Source organism: Pongo abelii, chromosome 1 (genome assembly GCF_028885655.2).
Source record: "Pongo abelii isolate AG06213 chromosome 1, NHGRI_mPonAbe1-v2.0_pri, whole genome shotgun sequence".
NCBI classification, from domain to species: Eukaryota; Metazoa; Chordata; class Mammalia; order Primates; family Hominidae; genus Pongo; species Pongo abelii.
The window spans coordinates 207827846-207850038 of NC_071985.2; the positions used below are offsets into that span (position 1 = coordinate 207827846).

The following is a 22193-nucleotide window of genomic DNA, read 5'->3' on the forward strand; positions in this document are numbered from 1 at the left end:
TGCATTCTCTCTCCAAGTCCTTCCTTTAATGTCAGGTAGTGCTTCAACCCAAACACAAGCAGTATACATACCATAGAGAAAGGGACCTGAGGGCATCTGAGTCATGCATGGTGTGGTAGATACAAACCTTGGCCCAACCCAAAGGAGCAGTCAAGGGCCTGGAAGAAAGATGGTATGCTCTTTCCCCCTCCTCCTTTCTCTTTCCTACTGGGCTTAAAGTCCGTGGAAGAGAAAGTTTTTAATCAGTGGAACTGATAAGGCCTCAGGGCCGTGGAGGGTAGATTTGGTTGTTCAGTAATATAAAATGTGTTTAAGAAAAAAAACAGCCCAGGCTTCCCAGCAGTAGCCCATGTGTCGGCTGGTTCAGCAGCCTGACCTCTACATCTAGACGAGGAAGTGAGGAGGGTGATTGCTGGGCATTGGTGTAGGTTTATGACGGAGCAGCATAAGATTTTCCGTGCCCTGTGAACATGTATACAAACATTTATAGCCCCTTCCCCCCAGCCCTGCTCTGCTGCAAGGAAGCTGCTGAGAGTGAGTGACAGCTGGGCACAAAGTATCTTGTGAGACCAGTTATAGGGTCTAATGCAGTGAAGTCAGTCAGTCATTTAGGACCTATTTTCACACAGGGGCAAGGAAAAACCAGAAACAACTTCTCTCTTACCCTTTAAACTAGGATACTTCATTCTACATGATTACCTGAAACAAACGTCTCAGGTCAAATCACAAGCCTTAGCTTCTGCTAGGGTTTGAAGTCTGGGAAACATATAATCCAGCTCTTCTCTTTCAGTCCAAGCTCTAGCTTGTCAGCAAGACTGTTGCAGAAGATCTATCCTTAAGAGGCAGAAACATCTGCGGTGAGGAAGGCAGCTATTGAAGGTATTCCAGGAGCATGAGACTGAGTTTGCAGAGCTGAGGGTTGTCAGTTTCCTTTTCTACTGATATCTTCTTCCTTTAGAGCAAACTTCCTCCGTAGGACCTCGGAGATAAGCACAGCAGGGTCTTCCTCCTTCAATAAACTCCGGTTCCTAGAGACACAATAATAGCTTGAGTACTTACTCTTTCCAGTGTAGTGCTGTGTATCTTTGAATACATTATCTCATTGAATCTTCACAACAATCTTACGAGGTAGGTGCCATTACAATTCCCTTTCACAGATAAGGAAATTGAAGCACAGAAAGGTTATACAAGTTGCCCAAGGTCACTGGTCACTCAGCAAGTAAGCGGTGAATCCAGAGTTCAAAACCAAACTAGCTGGTTCCATATCTCATCTATTAACTAACCAGAATGCTTTACTATTTCCTGAAATAGCTATAAAGTGTGGGCAAAGTAAAGGACCATCAATCTGTTAGAGTTGGCCTCTGGTGGCTAAGCTTCTGCTTCTGCCTTCTGGCCCTATGTTTTCTTAGTAGCATTTCCCAGAGGGTCAGCAGGGGAAGTGACTGATGACTCTTGGCTATTCTGACCCTTGATAGTTCTGGGGAAAAGGTGTGCTTGGGATTTCCTACTACCCGGTCTCCCCTTCAGGGGAGATGATTTTTTATGAGAGCCAGAATTAGAGCAAAACATTCACATAAGAAACTCATGGGAACAAAACCAACTCCAGACTGAAGTAGGCCCAAGTTATCTGATACATCATATGAGAGGGTCCTAGATACCTGGTAAACAGTTGCTTGAAATCCTAGTGAACTTATATACATTCATCATGAAGGTGTTTTACTGGTGATTAAGCTAAATGTAAGAGCCAAGACTGACTATTCAACCTTCAAAGCAAAAACAAGAGGGACTGCGTTTGGTTGGTGACATATCTGAACCTTTGCTGACTGGGGTACTTTCCCATTCTTATTCACTGACCCAGCTCCTTCTGATCCGATGACACAAGTGGGAGGAGGGGGCTAGCAATAAGGGTCTTGAATCTAATTTGGTCCAAAAGGCAAGTAAGAGAAAGTTTGAGAGTCAACCTATAAAACCTTGTGTTCAGAAGAAAACAGCTCAGAGAAGACCAAAAGCGGCAGCAACTGAATTTGGGAATGTGGACGACCAAAGAGATATGGGTGAGTATGACCAACCTGACTAGGGCCAGTGAAGGAAGGTTAAGAGTGACTTCCCTAAATGGGTCAACTGCCAGGAAGCAATGAGGGAGTCACTTAGCCTGGTCTACTTTTCAGAGGGAAATGGATCCCAGGAGATAAAAAGGGATCCAGGGCAAGTAACTTTCCCTTTAACAGGAACTTTATCAACTCAGGAGAAGACCTCACTTCCCTGTCCCCAAAACAGTTTTTCATCTGCATTAACAAACAGAGCTGCACAAGCTGGGTACTGGCCATCAAGGTCTGGCTCTCAAATGCCCAGGAACCTGCATTCAAACCAAGCTCCTCTGGTGAGTCCTGTGCAGCTGTTGAAACCGCAACCCACAACTGGAGAAACACTATGCAATGGGGTGACTCCCTGAGGCTTCTTTGCCAGATGAAGTTTTTCAAGGTAGGTATTCCCCAAAGACCCTCATACTCCGTCGGAAAAACCTAGAGCTCCACTCCCTGGGGTTCTACTTTAGTAAGTTAAAGGTGTATTTTTAATAAATCCGAGCAATTCTGATGGGCAGCTAGGTTTTGGAACTACTGGTGAGTCTCAAAAGCCTTGTTCTCAAATCACTGAATGTGCAGGGTTTGTTTGCACAATGGACCACTGTATTTTAAAGCAGAAATCTCCAACTTTATGAAATTCTCCTCCCACCAAAAAAGTCTACCAATTTGAGATAAGAAAACATAACAGAACATAATGTCATGCAACCCCTCACTTTGAAGGGTGGGGCATGAAGACACTGTCACTAGCAGTATGAGAACTGAAGTGGTAAAGCCACCTGAGGACAGAAGTTGGATTAGATGAGCCTTCTTGTAAAATCCCTACTAGCCTCATATTTGGTTGGGGTGACCAAACCCAATAAATGTAAAGTGTTGCTCTTTCCTCAAACTGGGGCCCCAGGCACTGGCAAGCAGGTAGTCAGCAAGCTTTATGAATGACATAACATATGGTACTACTAAGAACTTACTATGTAAGTATGTTGCATTAGATAATTGGCCATGGGCAACTCCGAGTAAATAGATACCAGAGCTCCTCATCAGATACTTACAGATCTTGGCTCTGTTTCATTCGGTGAAAGTCCTTCAGGATACCCATCATGTCGGCAAAGCTGCTGGCCTTGGACAAAGAGACGCAGTCATCCTCTTCAGACGAACTGCAGGCAGCTTTGTGTTCTGGTTTGCAACATTCAGGGCTGGCAGAACAAAGCAGGGGGACTGATGGAAGCTCAGGGACCTCCACCTCTGTCTCCTCGGTGATGTCACTAATGACAAAGGAAGTTGTAGAGTGGAATGAGGATCCAAAACAAGGTAAAGGAGAAGAGACATTTGAACTTCCTGGAGATAAGAAATCTGGCGTTAATGAAGCCGAAGCTGAAAGAGAAAACAATAGGTATGGGTGGACATTGGGGCTAGAACACAGTAGCAGTATCTTCTCCCCACAGCCCTGCCTACTGAACATTCATTTCCTGGGCTGACACCATGACAATCTGGGAGAGCCAGGATGGTATCTGTAGCCAGTGGAGGGTCATTCCACTATGCTTCTCACTCGGGGTCTCAGAAAGCTGTAGAAGCACTGGGCTTTTCCAGTGTTCCAGGAGGGCAGGAAAACCCAGCCTGATAAAGGCCTTGGCATTTAAAAGCTCCCATTCCACAACAGGCTGTGGAGTGATAGCCCTGTCATAGGCCAAAGCAGCAGTGACAGAGCTAAGGCCTGAATTTGTCCTTTTCTCTAACTAGACTAGTGCTTTTGACTATGCTCCTTTGAATCTTGCTGTGAACTAGAAGACATGTTCTGAGCAAAACCAGAATGGTGACAGACCTCCCAACCTTCCCAAATTTCAGTGGAGAGAATTTCCTCAATTTTTACATTTCTAAAAATACTTTAAAAACACTAAATACATTAAAAACTATGTTTCTAAAAAACATATTACTTCTGCTTGTCTCTTGGATGACAAAAAAGTAGCCAAGAAATATAAACAAAGTTTCAGTACAATTCTTCATAAAACTTCCATGTGAAGAAATTAAATACATGAAGATTTCAAAGAACACCATGATTTTCATGTGTCCTACCAAATGATAAATTTCAGAGCTATGACTCTGAGTCAATGCAGAGTGAAAAAATGAGGATGGGAGGAATATGAAGATAAGCCCTGAGCATCTTGGCAGAGATCCACCTGTTGGCTGTCCATGCCTCTGGTTAAGGCACGCTTCCCATCCATTTCCAGTGGTTCTGCCTTAACTGTAGACAGAAAGCTGGAGGGGTGGGTTATAGGGCTTGTTTGCATAATGGACCACTGTTTGTTTGTTTTTTTCTTTTTTTGAGATGGAGTCTCACTCTGTCACCCATTCTGGAGTGCAGTGGTGCAACTTCAGCTCACTGCAACCTCCACCTCTGCCTCTGCCTCCACCTCCGCCTCCCAGGTTCAAGGCACATGCTGCCAGGCCCGGCTAATTTTTGTATTTTTTATAGAGACAGGGTTTCACCATGTTGGCCAGGCTGGTCTCGAACTCCTGACCTCAGATGATCCACCCACCTCAGCCTTCCAAAGTGTTGGGATTACAGGCGTAAGCCACAGTGCCCAGCCACTGTATTTTAAGGCCAAAATCTCCAACTTTATGAAATTCTCCTTCCACCAAAAAAGTCCACCAATTTGAGATAAGAAAACATAACATAATGTCATGCAACTCCCCACTTTGAAGGGTGGGGCGTGGGGACAATGTCACTAGCAGTATGAGAACTGAAGTGGTAAAGCCACTTGTGATCCCTGGTAGAAACGACAAGGCAAGGGAAGATAGGTGCTTAAAAAGGGTAAGTCTCAGTGGTGGTGGGGGGAATGTTTACTTCTTGTATTGAAAAGGAAAGCAGGGCGCGGTGGCTCATGGTTGTAATCCTAGAGTTTTGGGAGGCTGAGGCAAGTGGATTGCTTGAGCTCAGGAGTTTGAGACCAGCCTGGGCAATGGCGAAACCCTATCTCTACTAAAAATACAAAAAACTAGCTGGGCATGGTGGCATGCGCCTATAATCCCAGCTACTCGGGAGGCAGAGGCACGAGAATTGCTTGAACCCGGGAGGTGGAGGTTGCAGCGAGCCAAGATCGCGCCACCGCACTCCAACCTGGGTGACAGAGTGAGACTCTGTTTCAACCGCGGGCACGGTGGCTCATGCCTGTAATCTTAGCACTTTGGAAGGCCGAGCTGGGTGGATTGCTTGAGGCCAGGAGTTTGAGACCCGCCTGACTAATATGGCAAAACCCCGTCTCTACTAAAAATAAAAAAATTAGCCAGGCGTGGTGGTGCACACCTGTAATTCCAGCTACTCAGGAGGCTGAGGCACGAGAATTGCTTGAGCCTGGGAGGCAGAGGTTGCAGTGAGCCAAGATTGCGCCACTGCACTCCAGCCTGGGCAACAGAGCAAGAACCAGGACCCTGTCTCCAGAAAAAGGAAAGCTGGCTGGGCTCGGTGGCTCACACCTATAATCCCAGCACTCTGAGAGGCTGAGGTGGGTGGGTCATCTGAGGTCAGGAATACAAGACCAGCCTGGCCAACATGGTGAAACTCTGTCTCTACTAAAAATATAAAAATTAGCCAGGCCTGGTGGCACACCCCTGTAGTCCCAGCTACTCAGGAGGCTGAGGCAGGAGAATCACTTGCATCCGGGAGGCAGAGTGCAGTGAACTAAGATCGTGCCACTGCACTTCCAGCCTGGGCGACAGAGCAAGACTCTGAGAGAAAAAAAAAATAATAATAAAATAAAAAAATAAGCTACTGTGGGCTTATGTAAGATGCGATCTTAAAGACACTTAGAAGAGGGTGTCAGTTTTGGGGCTAAGGGAGGGACTCTGCCTGGGGTCACAGGTTAATATTTTGTTCCTAACCAAACCATTCAGCCCAAAATGGCTGGTAGAAACCATCTAAGAGGCACTATAGGCTAGCCAGGCTTCAGGACAACCCCAGGGCCCAGAACCTAAGTGCCTCCAAACCAAGGACTACCATTTTCTTTACCCCTATCCTGCCCAAGAGCCAGGGGAAAGGAACAGCCTGTTATGTTCTGGCCCTGGCACAGGGGCTCCTACCTGCATCAGCTGCCACTATCTTTGCAATCTGGCTGCGCAAGTGGCTCAGTTCATCCTGCAGCTCAGTGGTGCGGCTTAGGGCTGGCAGGGCTGGCTTCTTCAGGGCCAGAAGCCTCTCCTCGGACCCACGCAGGTTGGGAACAGAGGCATTGCGCTGCATGACAATCAGAGGGCTGGGTTTCCAGGTGTGCCTCAGGGGGCGCGTATCACTCCTGGACCAGGGAAAACCAAGTAGGTCAGTGAGACACAGCAGGCCACTGTGCTCCTAAAGTTCCTTCCCCCACTCCTATAAGAGTAGCATAGTAAGGTTCTGCTCATCTCTGAGCTCACAGTTCTCATTCCTCTCTCCTTGCTGCCTGCCACCTCTTCTGGGAAGTTCTCCATTCCTTAGCAGACCAGCTACTGCCTCAACTACCTGACCCGGGCATACGTCTCCTCTTCATCCGCAGCAATCCAGGCGATGTCAGCCAGGGTAGGGACTGGGGGTACATCTCTCAAACACAGGTCAGAGATGTTGGGCAGGGTCTATGGAGAAGCAAAATTCATCAACATTTACAGACGCCATGATGAGCCAATCAGAAACTGTAGAATACACAGGAGGGGTACCTAATCCGGCACTGGGTGTCAGGAAGGCTTCCTAGAGGGGGCAGAAGAAGGTTCCTGGTCAAAAACATTGAACAGAGGCCAGATGATAGTCAGGCATGGTGGCTCACACCTGTAATCCCAGCATTTGGGAGGCCGAGGCAGGCAGAATGCTTGAGACCAAGAATTTGAGATCAGCCTGGGTAACATGGCAAAACCCTGCCTCTACCAAAAAAATACAAAAATTATCTGGGTATGGTGGTATATGCCTGTAGTCCCAGCTATTCAGGAGACTGAGGTGGGAGGATGGCTTGAACCTGGGAGGCAGAGGTTGCAGTGAGCTGAGATTGCGCCAGTGTACTCTAGCGTGGACAACAGAGCCACACTCAAAAAGAAAAAGAGGCCAGACACATGAGAGTCTATGGGATTACAAACAGTTCTGTGTCTTCAGTGGAACAGGCCTGAGTCACCTTTTAGTAGAGATGGCAACTGTCTAAAATCACTGTGCCCTCTGGTGAAAATACAAGTACGAAGTCATCCACAACCTGTTACAGCAATAGGAAATTTTTCCTGACTAGCTTTTTATAATCCTGTATAGCTAATTGAGATCTACATTGTTACAGCAATGCTGTTTTAAACAAACCTGAAAATTTGAATATATTTAGATTTAAATAAAAAGAAATGATTATACAAAAGGAACCATAATAGGATTTCTTAAAATAGCTCCTCAACCTAGAGATGTTGAGTAAAGTGAAAAATTAGGATTCAATCATGTTGACTGTGATTACAACAAAGTAAAAAACATCCATCTAGAAAAAGAGAGGACTACACTAAGACATTAATAGTTATTGTATTATTACTGTGTAATTATAGGTAATTTATTTTCCTTTTACTTTTCATAATTTTAATATTTTCATAGGCTTAAATTTTCAAAATAAATTGGTAAGAGTCCCTTAAATAATATTTAGGGTAATTTAATAATAATAATAAATGCATATCTACACACAAGTAAAATTCAACTGTTTCTGCTACAAATTATTTGGTATGGTAGATGGATCCAGGATTGATCTCTCCTGCATTTAGATAGGAAACCTGGGACTCACAGGAGTTAAGTGATATAATCCAAGGTCACACAGAGAAGAACTTCCAGTGACCCACCAACTAGTGCTAAAATAGGCCATTTGGGGGAAGCCTCCATTTGTTTTCCTGATTAGCCCTGAATGCTCCTTTGCTCTTGGCAACTAAATGAGTAAACACATATAAAGTACTCAGCACAGTGCCTGACATATAGTATGTGCTCAGTAAATGTTATCTAGTATTACTAATACTACTCACATATATTCCCGCTCTGTGAGAGCCTGTGCCCTTGATTGTCTCTGCCCAGCATCTGGCCAAAGAACTGAAGGGGGTATAGCCAAGTGTGGGGACGGCCTCCATGGAGTGAGCCACACTCCCTAGCTGTCTCTCTTTTTTTTCTGATGCTTCTGAGGCAGTTAGGACCAGTTCCTGCCCAGGATCTTTAGGCAATTCTAGATAGCTGGCAATCAATATTGGGACAGCTTTTCCTGCCCCCTACACCTGCAACACTTCCAGCTCCATTCCTGACCCTAATACCAACCCTGACACCTCTTCTAATTCCAGATCCAGTTCCTACAGACTCCGCTTCTTAGCATCTTTTATACAGATTTGGCTCCTTCATTTCTGTTTCTACCTGGGCCCACATCCTTTTATGCACATATTTCTATCTCCTCTGTGTGGGTAGAAAGCAGAAGTATTTCTTTTGTGTCCCAGCTCCCCAAATGCACACATCTGAACCATATAGTTTGGGGCTGGTGCTTAACCATTAGTTCCTAGAGGGAGGCAGCTGGGACTAATAAATGCTACTTAACTTTCTACCACAGAAGGGGTCTCAAGAGACCTGGGCCAGGTAGGAATCTCTGCTGCTGAGTGGGTGCTAAAGGATCCCTAGACACAGAGGTAAGACCAAAGCACCCCAGTAAAGGATGCCCAGATTGGCCAAAAAGAGCAGGCTGAGGAATTATGGCCTCAGAGAAACACTAAAAATGGTGGAGCCGGGCATGGTGGCGTGTGCCTGTAATCCCAGCTACATAGGAGGCTGAGGCAGGAGGACTGCTTGAGCCCAGGAGTTTAAGGCCTAGCCTGGGCAACATAGGGAGACCTCATCTCAAAAAATAATAAAATAAATAAAAATACTGGCTACATGGCCAATTCTTAGGGCTGGTGAAGAAAAGCAGCGTTCAATTCAAACATCACAACACTCAGTGTCCCATGTGGGGGACCTGTCAGGTTCCTTGTGGTCACAGGTTTGTATGCACTCAGGAGGACACAGTGACCAGGATCTCTTATAAGCACTTTAACAAGTATTTCATAACAGAATGAAAAGTGACCAGGAAACAACCTACTTGGGCAGTACCAAGGAGTTTGGGGCACAGAAGCAGCACTGTCTGAGCCTCTACTCTCCTGCCCTTCCAACATACTCACCTCAAAGGACGCCCGGGCACACGGCTTCAAGGGTAGGTTGGTCCCAATTCTTCTTACTACACTTCGAGCAGCCCCATGAGGCTTGTTTTGCCAGATTGGGATGGTCTGGAGCAAAGAGAGATGGAGACAGCTACAACCCCAGAGAATGAATCTAACTACTGTCCTTGTCCTCTCCTCTCTAGCAGGGAGACTGAATTCCACAAACCTAGGGACAGGGCACTCTCTAGGGGCAAGTCAACTCTCAATTATAGTGAGGGCAGGTTCCCCAGTTGCCAGCCAACACCCTGGCCAGCCACCCAAGGGAATACCTGCTGCTGCTAAGGCAGTCAATGTTGGGAGGGTCAGGGAAGGGGAGAGGAAGTAGCTGAGTGTAGAGATTATCCAGGCTTTCCTTCCCGCCCTCTGTACAGAAAGGCAGACATACACTGACTCCTGAAGTGCCCCAGGATCATAGTTGGTTCTTCTTAGGGGGAGGGAGTGAAACAGTGGCCTTGCTCCAATTCCAGGCCTCTGGAGAAAGGAGTGCTCAACTGGAGAGTCTCAGAACCTTATACAGTACTTCAGCAGGCCCAGCACCCAACCTTCCCCACCATACCCCTGCCCTGGGAATGCCCCTTACCACACTGGCTTCCATTTCCGACATTTGAACCAGCTCCTGCACTTGAAGGACAAGGCAGCCACTGGGCAGCTCCGGAAGGCGGGAGGCGTGACTCCTTCATATCAGGCCATCTGGAGGAGCACCAGATTTCCCTCTTGTGAAACAACCCCCCACAGTGGGGATTCAATGGTCACCACACAAGCCCCACAAAACCAGGCCCTGCAGAGCCATGACTTCACAGGGGAGAAAATCAGCCCAAGAGGCTGTCCTCAACCAACACTTCTCTAAGTCCAGACTCTTAAAGGTTCTGTTAAAGATTTGCGGCCAGGCACGGTAATCTTTGCGGTAAAGATTTGCGGCTCACACCTGTAATCCCAGCACTTTGGGAGGCCGAGGCGGGCGGATCATGAGGTCAGGAGATCGAGACCATCCTGGCTAACACAGTGAAGCCCTGTCTCTACTAAAAATACAAAAAATTAGCCAGGCATGGTGGCGGGCACCTGTTGTCCCAGTTACTCGGGAGGCTGAGGCAGGAGAATGGTGTGAACCCAGGAGGCGGAGCTTGCAGTGAGCCGCCGAGATCGCGCCACTGCACTCCAGCCTGGGCAACAGAGTGAGACTCCGTCTCAAAAAAAAAAAAAAAAAAAAAAAGATTTGCCTAGTGAGCTTGGCCAACCCAAGAGCCTTCCTGGGCTCTCAGGTTTCTTGAGGCAAAACTTCTAAAGATGCAAATAGAATCCGTGGTAGCTACAAAGCTCATCTAGCCAAATTATAAGTACTATCCAAGGCCAGGATTCATTCTTGAAGATGAGATGTAAAAGCACTGCTGGGCCCTTGCAAAGGGAGAGATCAGAGAAAATAGGAGAACGAACACCAGCTCATGCTAATCTCAGTCTCCTGAGCTACAGAGAAAAAGAGCCAAAAAAGTTTATCCTGGCTCAGCCACCTTCTGGCTTTGCAGCTACAGGCAAGTTATTTAACTTTTCTGAACGCTGGTTTTTCCATCTGGAAAAAGGAGACAGGAAAAGCTGCCGCTGGAGGCTACCTTAAGGGTCAATGAGTGAAACTGGGTTGAGTGCTTAATGAACTGTTAAAACATGACACAGATGGGTGAGGTGATATCTGACTGCTCTTCACAGCAGTCCTTGCATGGTGAGTAGATGCAATCAGTGTGCTCGTTCATTCACTTGTTCATCAAACGCCAACAGTACCCACTTGTGCCAGGCCTTGTGCTGGGCACCGTAGGGGCTATGGAAGGAGTAAGACACAGTCATGCTCTCAAGGAACTCGCTGTCCAGCAGAGTGATAGGACATGAATACATACTTCTAGCAAAGGCTGAGTATCACTAGGCAGGTGGCCAGATGAAGTCAGAGCTCTGGCCCTAGTGCCCTGTAGTAAGTTGCGAGGCAGTAGGAAATGAAGACAAAACAGCAAGAGCACAGGTCTAGCACAAGGAGGTGAAGGATATGGAAAGAGGAGCAGAGCATGATAAAGCTACAAAAGTAGGGGGCAAGTCATGAGGTCCGGGTGAGAAGTCACTGGGGAGCCCTGAACAGGCTCTGAACGGGGACAGACTAGACTGACAAAGCAGCTCTTTCTGGAGACCTCCCGTGGAGGGTCCCCTCTTCTACCCTTGGGAGAGGAGGTGTCACTCACTTTACGATACACGTGGAGAAAGGAAGTTGGACAAGGGAAGGCACTTGTCTAAGGTCACTCAGTGGTCTTGCCAGTGCAAAGCACCCAAAGCCTGGTCCGGGTCCTGCCACCTCCTGCGTGGGCTCCATCTTCTCGGCTCAGTTCAAGCCTTTATTATCAGAGTCCCTCTGTGTGCCAGGCTCTGTGCTGAATGTCCGTGTCGGCCACAAATTGCACTAACAGTGCTTACTGCCACTTCCTCTCCGACCTTACCTCCAAAGACCCAGCTAGGCCTAACTCTCACACACAGCCAGAGGAATCCTTCCCAAACACACTGTTAATCACATCGCTCATCCGTTTAAAACTGGCTTACTAGAGCCAACACAGGGTTAAATCCACAATCAGTCCCAAACCCATCTTTCTCTGCCCTCTCTAGACCACACTCACTGAGCACCAAGGCCTGCACACTTCGCAGCCAGCCCTCCTGCTCTCCCCCTTGCCCTCCAGCGACACTGGCCCTCAACCCCCAACACTGGGCCCACCTCTGAGCCCTGCATCAAACACCAGCACCCCCTTCGCCGAGCTCATTCTTCATCATTCCTCAGAGCTCAGCTCAAGCATCACCTTCCTTCCCTGCGACAGGGTCAGGTCCTTTCCTGTGCGCTCCGCAGCACCCTGCCTGTCCCTCGGAGTCCTCGCGAGAGGAACTAGATAACTGTGATCCCCGCGCACAGCACGTCTGCCTAGGACACAGTGAGCTCTTTAACGCGCTGAACTAAACGAATGAAGGGGAACACCAACTCAGCTGTCACCCCCGCCCCCAAGTGTCACTGGCTAGAAGATCTTCCCCCGGTTCGCCGGCAGCACCGGTGGGTCTTGTCACCTCTGCGCCCCGCAGCCCTCCGGAGGCTGCCGTTGCTGTCTGTTGACAGGCGTCCCCTCAGCAGAACGGGAGCTCCTCCAGCGCAGGGCCCCGCTCAGCACCCCTGGTCCCGGGGGCCCCCACAGAGGCCGCCGCGCTCAGTGAAACTTTGCCGCGCGCAGCAGTGGCCGGAGACCCGCGCGGACCCTCTCCCCGAGGGGACCGGCCAGGGCGCGCCGCCCCTCCTCAGCGGCAGACGACCCGACCTGGACCAAGGTCGGCCAAGTCCTCGCCGCCTGCCCAGCGGCCCTTGGACCCACAGGACCCGGACCGGAGTGCGCGGAAGCCTCCGAGCCACGGCCAGGTCTCAGAATGCGCGGCGGGGCAGCCCGGCCCGTCAAGCAGCGAAGCCGAAACTAGAAGCCTGAGGTCTGGCTTGGTCACTGTTTGCTGGGGAACTCCGACGAGCAACTACCCTTCGGGGACTCAGTTTCCCCCGGGCCAAGTGAGACGGACAGCTGCGGCTCCCGCGAGAACTCGCGCGGGAACAGGAGCCGCGGGCTCCGCACAGCGCCCGGCACGTAGACCCAGTCTACTAACGGGCTGGAAGGTCGCGCTCCCGCCTCCGCGCTGCCCTAGAATCTTTCTCACCTCAGGCTTGGGCTCCCGGACTCTCTCACCTCACGACCCCTCCTTCCACCTTGGGCCGCCCAGCCTCAACCGCCCTCACTTCCGCTGACCCGCCTCCCGGAAGCGATCCTCCGCAGCTGCGCACCGAGCCGCACCTACGCGCACCCTCGGGAGGCGGGTCCAGCTGGGTGGTGAGGGGAGCGCGGCTCCCGAGTAGGCGGCCGCAGATCCCGCGGAGCACACTCCCCTCCATCGAGACCGTGTCCCCGCGGGGTCTGTTTCCCCGGGAGGAGTTGGCTGCGTTTGGAGATCCCTGGGCCTAGTATTCGTCGCGTCCCCCTGCTTGTTGCTCTCCACGTTTAGCCCCATCCGACTTCTGGAAGCCGAGGGGTGTGTCGCTCGACCCCTAAAATATGCTCCTACCCCTAGGGCAAACTTCAGAATCCTCACCCTGGCCCCCTTCCCAGTTCTTGGTTCCCAGGCAAGTCCCTTTGCAAAGCCTCTCTCCAGCAAGAATGGGCAGAATGGGCCTCTTTCTCCTCTGACTCCTGCCCTCCAGCACTTTGCAGCTTTGTTCTATTTTAGCCTCTCTCTCTCTCTCTAACACACACACACACGGTATATTCAATGAGTTTGCTTATTAGATGGGTACTTGATGCACAAGACTCCAGAGGCACTGTGGGAAGAGCCACATTCCTTCCAAGCTCACTAACCCACTCGCTCTTTGTGCTCCAGCCCTCACTGTCCTGGTCTGTGGCATGCAGTTCCTGGGTCACATTTCCTCCTCTGCCTTCAGCACAGCCTCGGGCTGTGCCTGGCTCCCAGGCTGGAGTTCCTTGGTTCCAAAGCCTGCAGTCCCCTCTGCCAGAGACAGAGCTGGTTTCATGGGTGAACAGCCCATGCAGTCATAACGGGCCGCATGCTCAGAACCCTGTACTTGGTTTAGTACTTTGCTGTTGCCGTCTTGAAATGATTTTCTAATAGGGGGTCTTCTGTTTTCATTTTGCACGGGGCTCTGCAAATTATGTAACTGGTCCTGGCAAGAGACCTCAGAGGTCATGCACCCTGATCTCCACCATATCTCAAAGGCTGAAGATTGACTTCCAGGCCTGGCCCTCTTTCCAGGATGGCACATTGTGTTTTAATCATTACCTTTCCCTCCTGTGCGATGGCAGATCATGCAAGTCCACGCTGGCTGGCTGTCCTGGGTGTAGATGCTGATTTGGTGTCCCACTCAGATCCCCTTGCAGGAAGAATGGAGCCCCCTACCTGGGAATTTCCTTCACCTCCCAAGCCAATGACTGATACAAGGTCCAAAAGGCCAGTTCAACTCTGCAGTGTGGTTTATGCCCCACAGCTCTCCCACTGTGGGTCAGGCCAAGGCTGGGCTGAGACTGTTCCTGCTCAGCATTTTTCCTTTCCCTCTTCTGCTTCCTTCCTTCTTTTACTGGTTTTTCTGGAAGTACACTCCCCCCGCCAGCCCCACCAAACAAACAAAAAAAACACTTCATGCCTGTCTCAGGCTCTGCTTTTAAGACAATGAGTTTAACTTCCAGATCTTTCTCAACAGAGAGCACCAGATTCTCAAAACAGTAAGTCCTACCACTTGTTCTATCACAAAACTTATTTTGGGCAAGTCACTCAAGCCTTCGATAGGTAAGAGAGTCCCTGAAAGCATTCCAGCTCAAGTCCGCCCCAGGAGGGAGCCACCCCATGGAAGGACAGAGCTGAGCAACATGCCACTCAAAGGAAAAGCACTTAGAACCACTCTAGTTAGTCTTCTCTAATTTTATTACAGGGCATGTTGGGGACAGGGGAGGGAAGTGGCAGAGGAGTGACAGGAGGGCAGCCCGGGGCCCTCTCCCACCCTGAGCCTCGAGGCCTGGTGGGGGACAGGAACTGCAGAGGCATCAGATAAGGCCTCAGAAAGCCCAGGCCATCATTTTCCATGGGACCAGTATGGCTCAGTGTGGAACTGGCCCTCCCAGAGCAGCGGGAGAAGGGCTTGCATGGGCTGCCCCCGCCACCTGTGCCTGACAGGATGGGGGAGACAGAGATAGCATCAGACGCCCTCTCTCCCCATAAGGGGCATGGGGGATGGGGACACTTCCTCCCAGGACACAGGGAGCCTGGCTGAGCTGGCTGGCTCATGCCCGCTCTGGTCTGGAGGTCAGAGGGGAGTGAGACACTCTGGTTTGAAAGTCCTTTCTTTCCACTTTGGGGAAAACAGGCAGGGAGAGACGCGAGGGTGCCGTGCCAAAAAACACCCCCAAATCCAGACACAGGCTTTGGAGCCACATGTGGGTTTGAATCTCGACTCTACCTGTCTGAGTGACCCTGGGCAAGTCACTTCACTTCCCTGAGACTCAAGTTTCATCAAGATGGGAACAATGAGCATCTGCCTCACAGGCTTGTCGTGAGGATTAAGTGAGAAGGTGCATGTAATATTAGCGATGATTGGATGATACAAAATTAAGAACAAGGCTGGGCACAGTTGCTCACGCCTGTAATCCCAGCACTTTGGGAGGCTGAGGCAGGTGGATCACCTGAGGTCAGGAGTTCCAGATCAGCCTGACCAACATGGTGAAACCCCATCTCTACTAAAAATACAAGAATTAGCCAGGCATGGTAGCATGCACCTGTAATGCCAGCTACTCGGGAGGCTGAGGCAAGAGAATTGCTTGAACCCGGGAGGTGGAGGTTGCAGTGAGCCAAGATCGCGCCACAGCACTCCAGCCTGGGTGACAGAGCAAGACTCTGTCTCAAAACAAAACAAAATTGAGAACAAGACTGGCTGGGGAAGGCTCAGTGGACACGCCCAAGGCAAGTGGGGTAACTCGGCAGATAGAAAGCCCAGGAGTGGCTGCGGAGATGTCTGCCTTCCTTTTTCCTCTGCCAGGTTGAGTAAGCCCCGGGTGGGGTGAGGGGGTGGGGAGAGAACTGGGGGCCGGGGAGGTGGCAACCTGACTTCAAGGCCTTAATGAAAGAGAGTGCAGGCATGCCTGTGGGCCTGCATGGAGGATGGGACAGTGCTGGGGATCATGGATCCTCTGAGGACTGTTTTTAAAAAGCTGAAGAGGAGAAGGAAGAGAGGACTACTTCTTCCCATAGGTGCAGCTGCAAAGACATCAAGCTGGACCCATCGAGGATTTCGGATTCAGCCATCATGGGGCTGCTGCCGGGGAAGCCACTGCCCCTCCTTTCTCCTCAGCACTGGGGTTATAAAAAAATACCTACAAACCATGAGAAAGTTTGTGTAAAAACACTTTTCTGCACATATAAAAAGAGAGACTGGCCGTGGTCAGTGGCTCAGAACATGGACCAAAGTCCCAAGAGTGGCCAAGGGGAGTCCGTGGTGCCCCAGAGGTAGAAGAGCTAGCCTGGGGCACCCCTGGTTGCCGGGACAGTGGCGGCTCTGGAGAAGGCTGTGGTCTTTGGCTGGGTTGTGCTTCTGTGGATGTGAGGTCTGAGGGGCAAGAGGGGCGGCAGGAGTGCTGGCTCCCGCAGTCCTGCGGAGACCCTGTGCTAAGGTAGGCAGTGGGAGTGCCTTGGCCCTGGGCCTCAGGAAGCCCCTTAGTGAACCCCATTGCTAAAGGCAGAAACCCCTTCACAGTAAACTTCCCCAGACAGCTGGTCAGTGGCGTGGTCAGGGAAGCCGCAGAGGGTCCCATCTGATTTCCACTCTGATGGGGGGTTCTGCCCAGAGGCTCCAGAAGACTGGCTCCTGCTGAGACTGACCCCAGCTGGGGACATCAGGCACAGGACAGTCCGGGGTATGGCCAGGAACGAAGGCTCTACATAAACAGGAGAGCCGCCTTGGCAGCCTGGCCCCTCCTGGCTGGGGCTTCTTGATGTTTCCTGTGGGAAGGGCTGAAAGCAAGGAGAGGGTGGTGGCCCCGTCTTCCTAGCCTGCTCCTCCCTCCATTCTTCACCCCACAAGGGCCTAGACTGTGCGGCTGGCTGGGAAAAGTCCAGGGAGTTCACCCAGGCCCTGATCTGGGGGGGCCAAGCAGCTTCCAGAGCCAAATGGGTAGGGAGAGCCGAGTAACAGTCAGAGCTAGAGGTTCCTCTGCCCAGTCAGCCCAGGCATCCCTTGTCTACCCGCCACCATGGAGCCAAGGCTGTGGTGGCCACCCTCAGTGGATCTTGTACCCCCCAAGGCAGCCTAGGAGCGGGGTGGGAGTGGGCTGCATCTGCAGTCTGAAATGGGCTGAGGACCACTCTGGCTCTGAGGCGTGGGGGCCTGTGCGTCAGATCCCGTTCTGCTCCGCAGGCACTCTAGGGCTGGAGGAGGGGCAGGCCACGCCGGAGTCCCTCCTTCAGGAACTGCATGTAGGTGGCCGTGGACGGGTCTTCAAAGGTGGATGAGAAGCTGAAGAGATTGCTCTCGACTTCCTCGGGCTTCATGGAGGTGATGTCCAAGAAGTAGTTGGCATTGATGTGGTGGACCTGGGAGAAGGGCCGGGTGAGGCGGGTGGGGTGGAGGGGGGCCCCCAGGCTCCCTGTGCCCTCTGTTCTATGGGGAGAAGCAGGGATGCTATCAGGCCGTGACTGTGCTTGTCTGAGGTGGGTGGTGGGCTGGCAGTGCTGCCGTAAGCCCTCGCCAGCACCCGACACCATCTCATCACCCTGTGTCTGACGAGGGGAGGGGGCTCCTCCCTGCCTTGCCTACCAGGTGAAAACCCAACACCTTCCAACATCACCTCTTCCACTAGCCCTCTGCCCCCGCCCCCTGAAATGACCTCTCTCCTCTGTTCTGTGACCGCGGACTCCACCCTGAGCTCCGAGCTCCCTTCTCTCACTGCAGCCTCACACTCAATGGGCCTCTCCTTTGGCCTCTCGCTCCAGAGAGTGAGCTCCTTCAGCACAGGGCCGTGACTTTATCTTTGTGCCTGGCACAGAGTAGGTGCCCAGTAGATGAACAAATGAATGAATCAGCATTCAATCAACATTCATATGAATGGGAGGCCTGGTTCTCCCAACCAGGCCCAGCCTCATCCAGTTCCCCGACACCATCTCATCACCCTGTGACTGGGACAGCAGATGCCTTCTGCCTGGTGCCCTTTCCTTTGCACCAAGCCCTCACTGGACACCTCTCCCGTGCCAGCCCCTGCTCCTGAACTGCTCCCGTCCTAAGATCCTGAGGAAGCTGGCCCCCTCCTACAGCCCTGGGTCCCACACTAACCATGCCTTGGGACTTAAAGGATGAGGGGTCGCTTTGATCAGAAGAGCTGCAGATCTGAGGCTCAAGGGCAGGCCTCGGTTCAAAGCCAGCTGCACTTAATTGACTGCAACATTTGTCCAGTCTCTGAACTTTTCTGGGCCTCCTTCCTTGTTTGTAAAACGGGTATTCATGATCATCCATCTCCCAAAGCTGCTGTGAGGCCCCAGTGAGAAGACTTGCTGAGTGCTAGGTAAGGGGCCCTTAGGGAGAGGTGGGGTCTTGAATCTTGGCTCAGGGCCCACTCCTGGACTTCTCTGTCACAAGGCCTGGCTCCTCCCTCCCCTTCCATCCCAGGACTGGCTGCCATGGTCCAAGGCGAGCCTTCCCTTCCAGGCCGTATTTCTAGGGAGGCGCTGACTCTGCCTCGGGACTATGCTCACTGCTGTGCAGCCCCCGATGACCAACACCTGCATCACGATTCCTGTTTCTACATGGGGACAACGGAGGCTTAGACTGGGTAAGAGACCAGCTTGAGGCTTTGCAGCCAGGAAGTGGCAGGGCCAGACCCGAAGCCTGATGAAGCCTGCACATCCACGCCTCCTGCGGGTTGCTGCCTGGGCCCCAAGGTGCCTGGGCCCTGTGGGGTCTGGGTGGGGGTGCCTACCACGGTGCCATTGGGCAGGCAGATCATCATCTCCACGGGGAAGCTGTACTTCTCCAGGTGCAGGCCAGCCAGCTTCTGGTGGGACGGGTTCTCCTGGTTGTTCTGCGGGGACAGTTGCACACTCCTGATGCCGCGGCCCCCACCACTGTTCCGGACACTCCTGTTTCTGCCCACCTGCCTGCTCACCTGTAGCTCCTCCAGCTCCTTCACCAGGGACCAGGTGCTGATGAAGCTCTCGTTGAGCAGGGTGAGGATGGGCGAACTTTCCAGGACAGTCTCCCGGAGAGTCCGCCCTGAACCTGTTCAGGAAGAGGAAAAAGCTGGAAGACAGAAGGGTGAGGCGCCCCCACATCTTGCTGGGGTGCAGTCTTGCTTTGGGGAGACCTCACGGGCTGCAGGACAGTCTCTGCACCCAGGTGAAATAACAGATTCAAAAGAGCCTGAGGCAGAGTAGGCGCTGAATAAATGACAGTTGGAATTAACATCAATAATATACCAGCATCCTGGGCTGAGATTAGGGTTAGGGGTTCTACCTGGCCCCGGGGACTTGCAGACAGTGACAGCTTCTTAAATCCAATGAACGCTCTGTGTCCCAGGGCCTTCGCACAGGCTGTTCCTCTACCTGGAACACTCCATCCGGTCACTTGAGAAACTCCTACTCATCCTTCAAAGTCTCAGCGTAAATATCACTGTCTTCACAAAGCCTTCCCTGACCGCCAGTTATACACTCTGGTGCCACTCTGGACTGTCCCCTGTAGAACACTCACCGTGCTTGTACTGACTCATTTGGTGTCTGCCTTTGCACTGTCTCCCCCTTTGAGGGCAGGGACCCCTTCTGACTTCCTCACTGTGGGACCCCAGCACCCAGCCCACTGCTGCACTGATGGTTGACAGGGTGAGGGTGGGGCACTGTTTTGTTCATCTTTGTGCCCACTGCCAGACACTCAAAGAACGTTGCATCTAGGGGGCCTCTGGTGAATTTCCTGAATCAATTAACAGAAGCCCAGCCTCTGGCCCGATTTTCTCTTACACATATGTAACACTTTACAGTGTATGCGGCACTTTCACCTCCATGTCCACAGCTCTGAGAGGTAAGTGTGTTATCCCCTCTTACTATTAAGAAAACTGAGGCTCAGGGAGGGGAAGACACTTGGTCAAGGTTACCAAGCTGACAATGGCTGAGTTTGAACCCAGTCTTCCAGGGTCCTTTCTTCAGCATCTGGTAGGTCCCTCTGGGCTCAGCACAGAAACCCCCAAGCCCTCACCCCACGCCCCTACCATGGGCAGTCCCCGAGGCCCTCACGACTCAACAGGAGAGTCCCATTGGTCTCAGAGCCTCTGGTACCCCATAAGGTGTGGACTTTCCCACTGCTCCCCCTAGATCCAGCTGGGCCCCTCACCTCAGCAGGACTGGTCGTCCAGGGCCCCCCACAGCAGGATCGAGTGCACCAGCTTGTTCTCAGCCTTGGCTCGGTCGAAGGCCTCAGTGAACGGCAAGTAGGAGACCTGGGGCCACACCGAGACAGAGCAAAGCCATCATCAAAGCAGCGAGGGTTCCACTCAGGGGCTGTGAGTCTGTAGTGTGTGCAAGTGTGTGTGTGTGTGTGTGTGAATTTGTGTGTAGGCATATATATTTGTGTGTGTGTATGTTTGTGTATATGTACATTTGTATGTGTATATATGTTTGTGTATGTTTGTATATGTGTGTGTGTGTGTGTGTTTGTATGTGTGTGAAGGGGGTGCTGCTGAGCCAGGGGATGGATGTCTCCTCCAAGTTCTATTTATTATTATTTTCATTTACTTATTTTTTTTGAGATGGGAGTCTTACTCTGTTGCCCAGGCTGGAGTGCAGTGGCACAATCATAGCTCATTGCAGTCTTGAACTCCTGGGCTCAAACAGTCCTCCTGCCTCAGCCTCCCCAAAGCTTTGGTACTACAGGTGCGTGCTACCACCACCCCCAGGTAATTAAAAAAATTTTTTTGTAGATATGGGGTCTCGCTATGTTGCCCAGATTGCTCTTGAACTCCTGGCCACAAGTGATTCTCTGCCTCAGCCTCCCAAAGTTTTGGATTGTAGGCATGAGCCATTGCACCTGGCCTCTTCCTCCAAGTTCTGAATGGCAGCGGGGAGGCCCCGCTGGCACACGCTGGGCCCAACAGTGAGACAGCCTCAGTAGCAAGCCCTGCACACATGCCAGCGCCTGTGCCCAGCTGCTGCTCCACAGCTCCCAGCCTCTGCCCATGCAGCCTGACCCTGGCCTTCACCTCTGCCCAGCCTCACCTTCTTGAAGGGGTACATGGCCACCTCCAGGCGCCGGGCAGCCTCCTCCCAGCTCAGCTCCTGCTGCCACTTGATCTCCTCAAACACAAACTGCAGGGGCTCCCCTGAGGGCAGGTGGCTGTTGATCACGCTGCCATCCTCATCCAGGATCACGGAGGGCACTGAGGGGCCCGTGGCCTCCAGCTCCATCTGGGCCAGAGGTCAGTGGTGGGGGGAAGGCTCAGAGATGGGCAAGAATCCTCACGGGCTCCCTCAGAGACCCTCCAAGATGCTCCACTCATTGCAGAGGAAGGGCGGGGCCCTGCAGCCGAGCCCACCTGGATGGGAGCCTCCTGTGCACTCACCTGGGGTATGTAGCCGATGTCCACCTCCATGTTGCTGCTTTCACTGGCTCCATAAAGCCACTCCATGTCCACATTCAGAGACCTGGGGGTGGCCAGGGCAGAGTGACACCATCATCAAAGCCCATTATCTGTGTCACACTTTATCTCACATAATACCTGCAACTGTCTCCATTTTCCAGATGAGAACACTGAGGCTTCTCAAGGTGAACGCCTGCTCTCAGAGCCACTGGGATTCGGCTGCAGAGCCCTGGCCCTCTTCCCCACCAGGCTGCCCCTTCCTAAGGCACTGGAGCCACTTCACCGTCTGCCGGCCCTGCCCCTCACAATTCACAAAGGGCCTGCACAGCCATGGCCCATGTACTCTCCAGGACCCTTCAAGGCAGAGAGACGGCCAGTGCCTCACGGCGGGTTACAGGGTGGGGCAGGAATGAAAATGAGCACCGTGGTCTCTGCACAGGCCTCTGGTGGGCAGCAGGAAATCCGAGTCGAGCAGTGCAATCTGCAGATCCGCCGCACGGGGGAGCCCCAGCACTGACAAACCACCACCTCCGCAGCAGGTGGCACAGAGGGCAGAGCTAGGTACCCCCCGGGGGTCAGCAGTCCCTGATGCCTGGTCCTCAGACATGAGCCCAGGAAAAGCTGTTCCTGGAGCTGGTCACTGCCTCTCTCCTTCTGTCCCATACAGTCCAGGCCCCCTCCTCAACAACCCCGGGATGGAGGCAGGTGTGCTCAGCCCTAGGTGAGCGGATGGAGGGCTTGTGCCCTCCTCTTCCTT

The 22193-nt window shown here is 52.0% G+C and overlaps 3 protein-coding genes across 9 annotated transcripts in view; 1 reads left to right on the forward strand and 2 right to left on the reverse strand.

Moving 5' to 3' along the window:
- On the reverse strand, window positions 1-14447 carry MTFR1L (mitochondrial fission regulator 1 like). Of its 7 annotated transcripts, none has more exon segments than NM_001133583.1 (7): window positions 1-1028; window positions 3131-3452; window positions 6156-6367; window positions 6571-6680; window positions 9240-9344; window positions 9859-9968; window positions 12987-13061. In NM_001133583.1, coding segments are annotated over 6 exon segments (879 nt in total). In that variant the 5' UTR covers window positions 9883-9968; window positions 12987-13061; the 3' UTR covers window positions 1-922.
- AUNIP (aurora kinase A and ninein interacting protein) overlaps window positions 1-15216 on the forward strand; it is a 41918-nt gene extending 26702 nt beyond the window's left edge. The window contains exon 4 of the mRNA XM_063714279.1: window positions 791-15216. Coding sequence (XP_063570349.1) covers window positions 791-861 — 71 coding nt within the window. The 3' untranslated portion in view covers window positions 862-15216. The remainder of the gene's footprint in view (window positions 1-790) is intronic.
- The window catches only part of SELENON (selenoprotein N), a 17908-nt gene continuing 10452 nt past the window's right edge, over window positions 14738-22193 (reverse strand). The window contains 6 exon segments of the mRNA NM_001199977.1: window positions 14738-17414; window positions 18794-18895; window positions 18980-19092; window positions 20194-20299; window positions 21075-21263; window positions 21419-21500. Coding sequence (NP_001186906.1) covers window positions 17244-17414; window positions 18794-18895; window positions 18980-19092; window positions 20194-20299; window positions 21075-21263; window positions 21419-21500 — 763 coding nt within the window. The 3' untranslated portion in view covers window positions 14738-17243.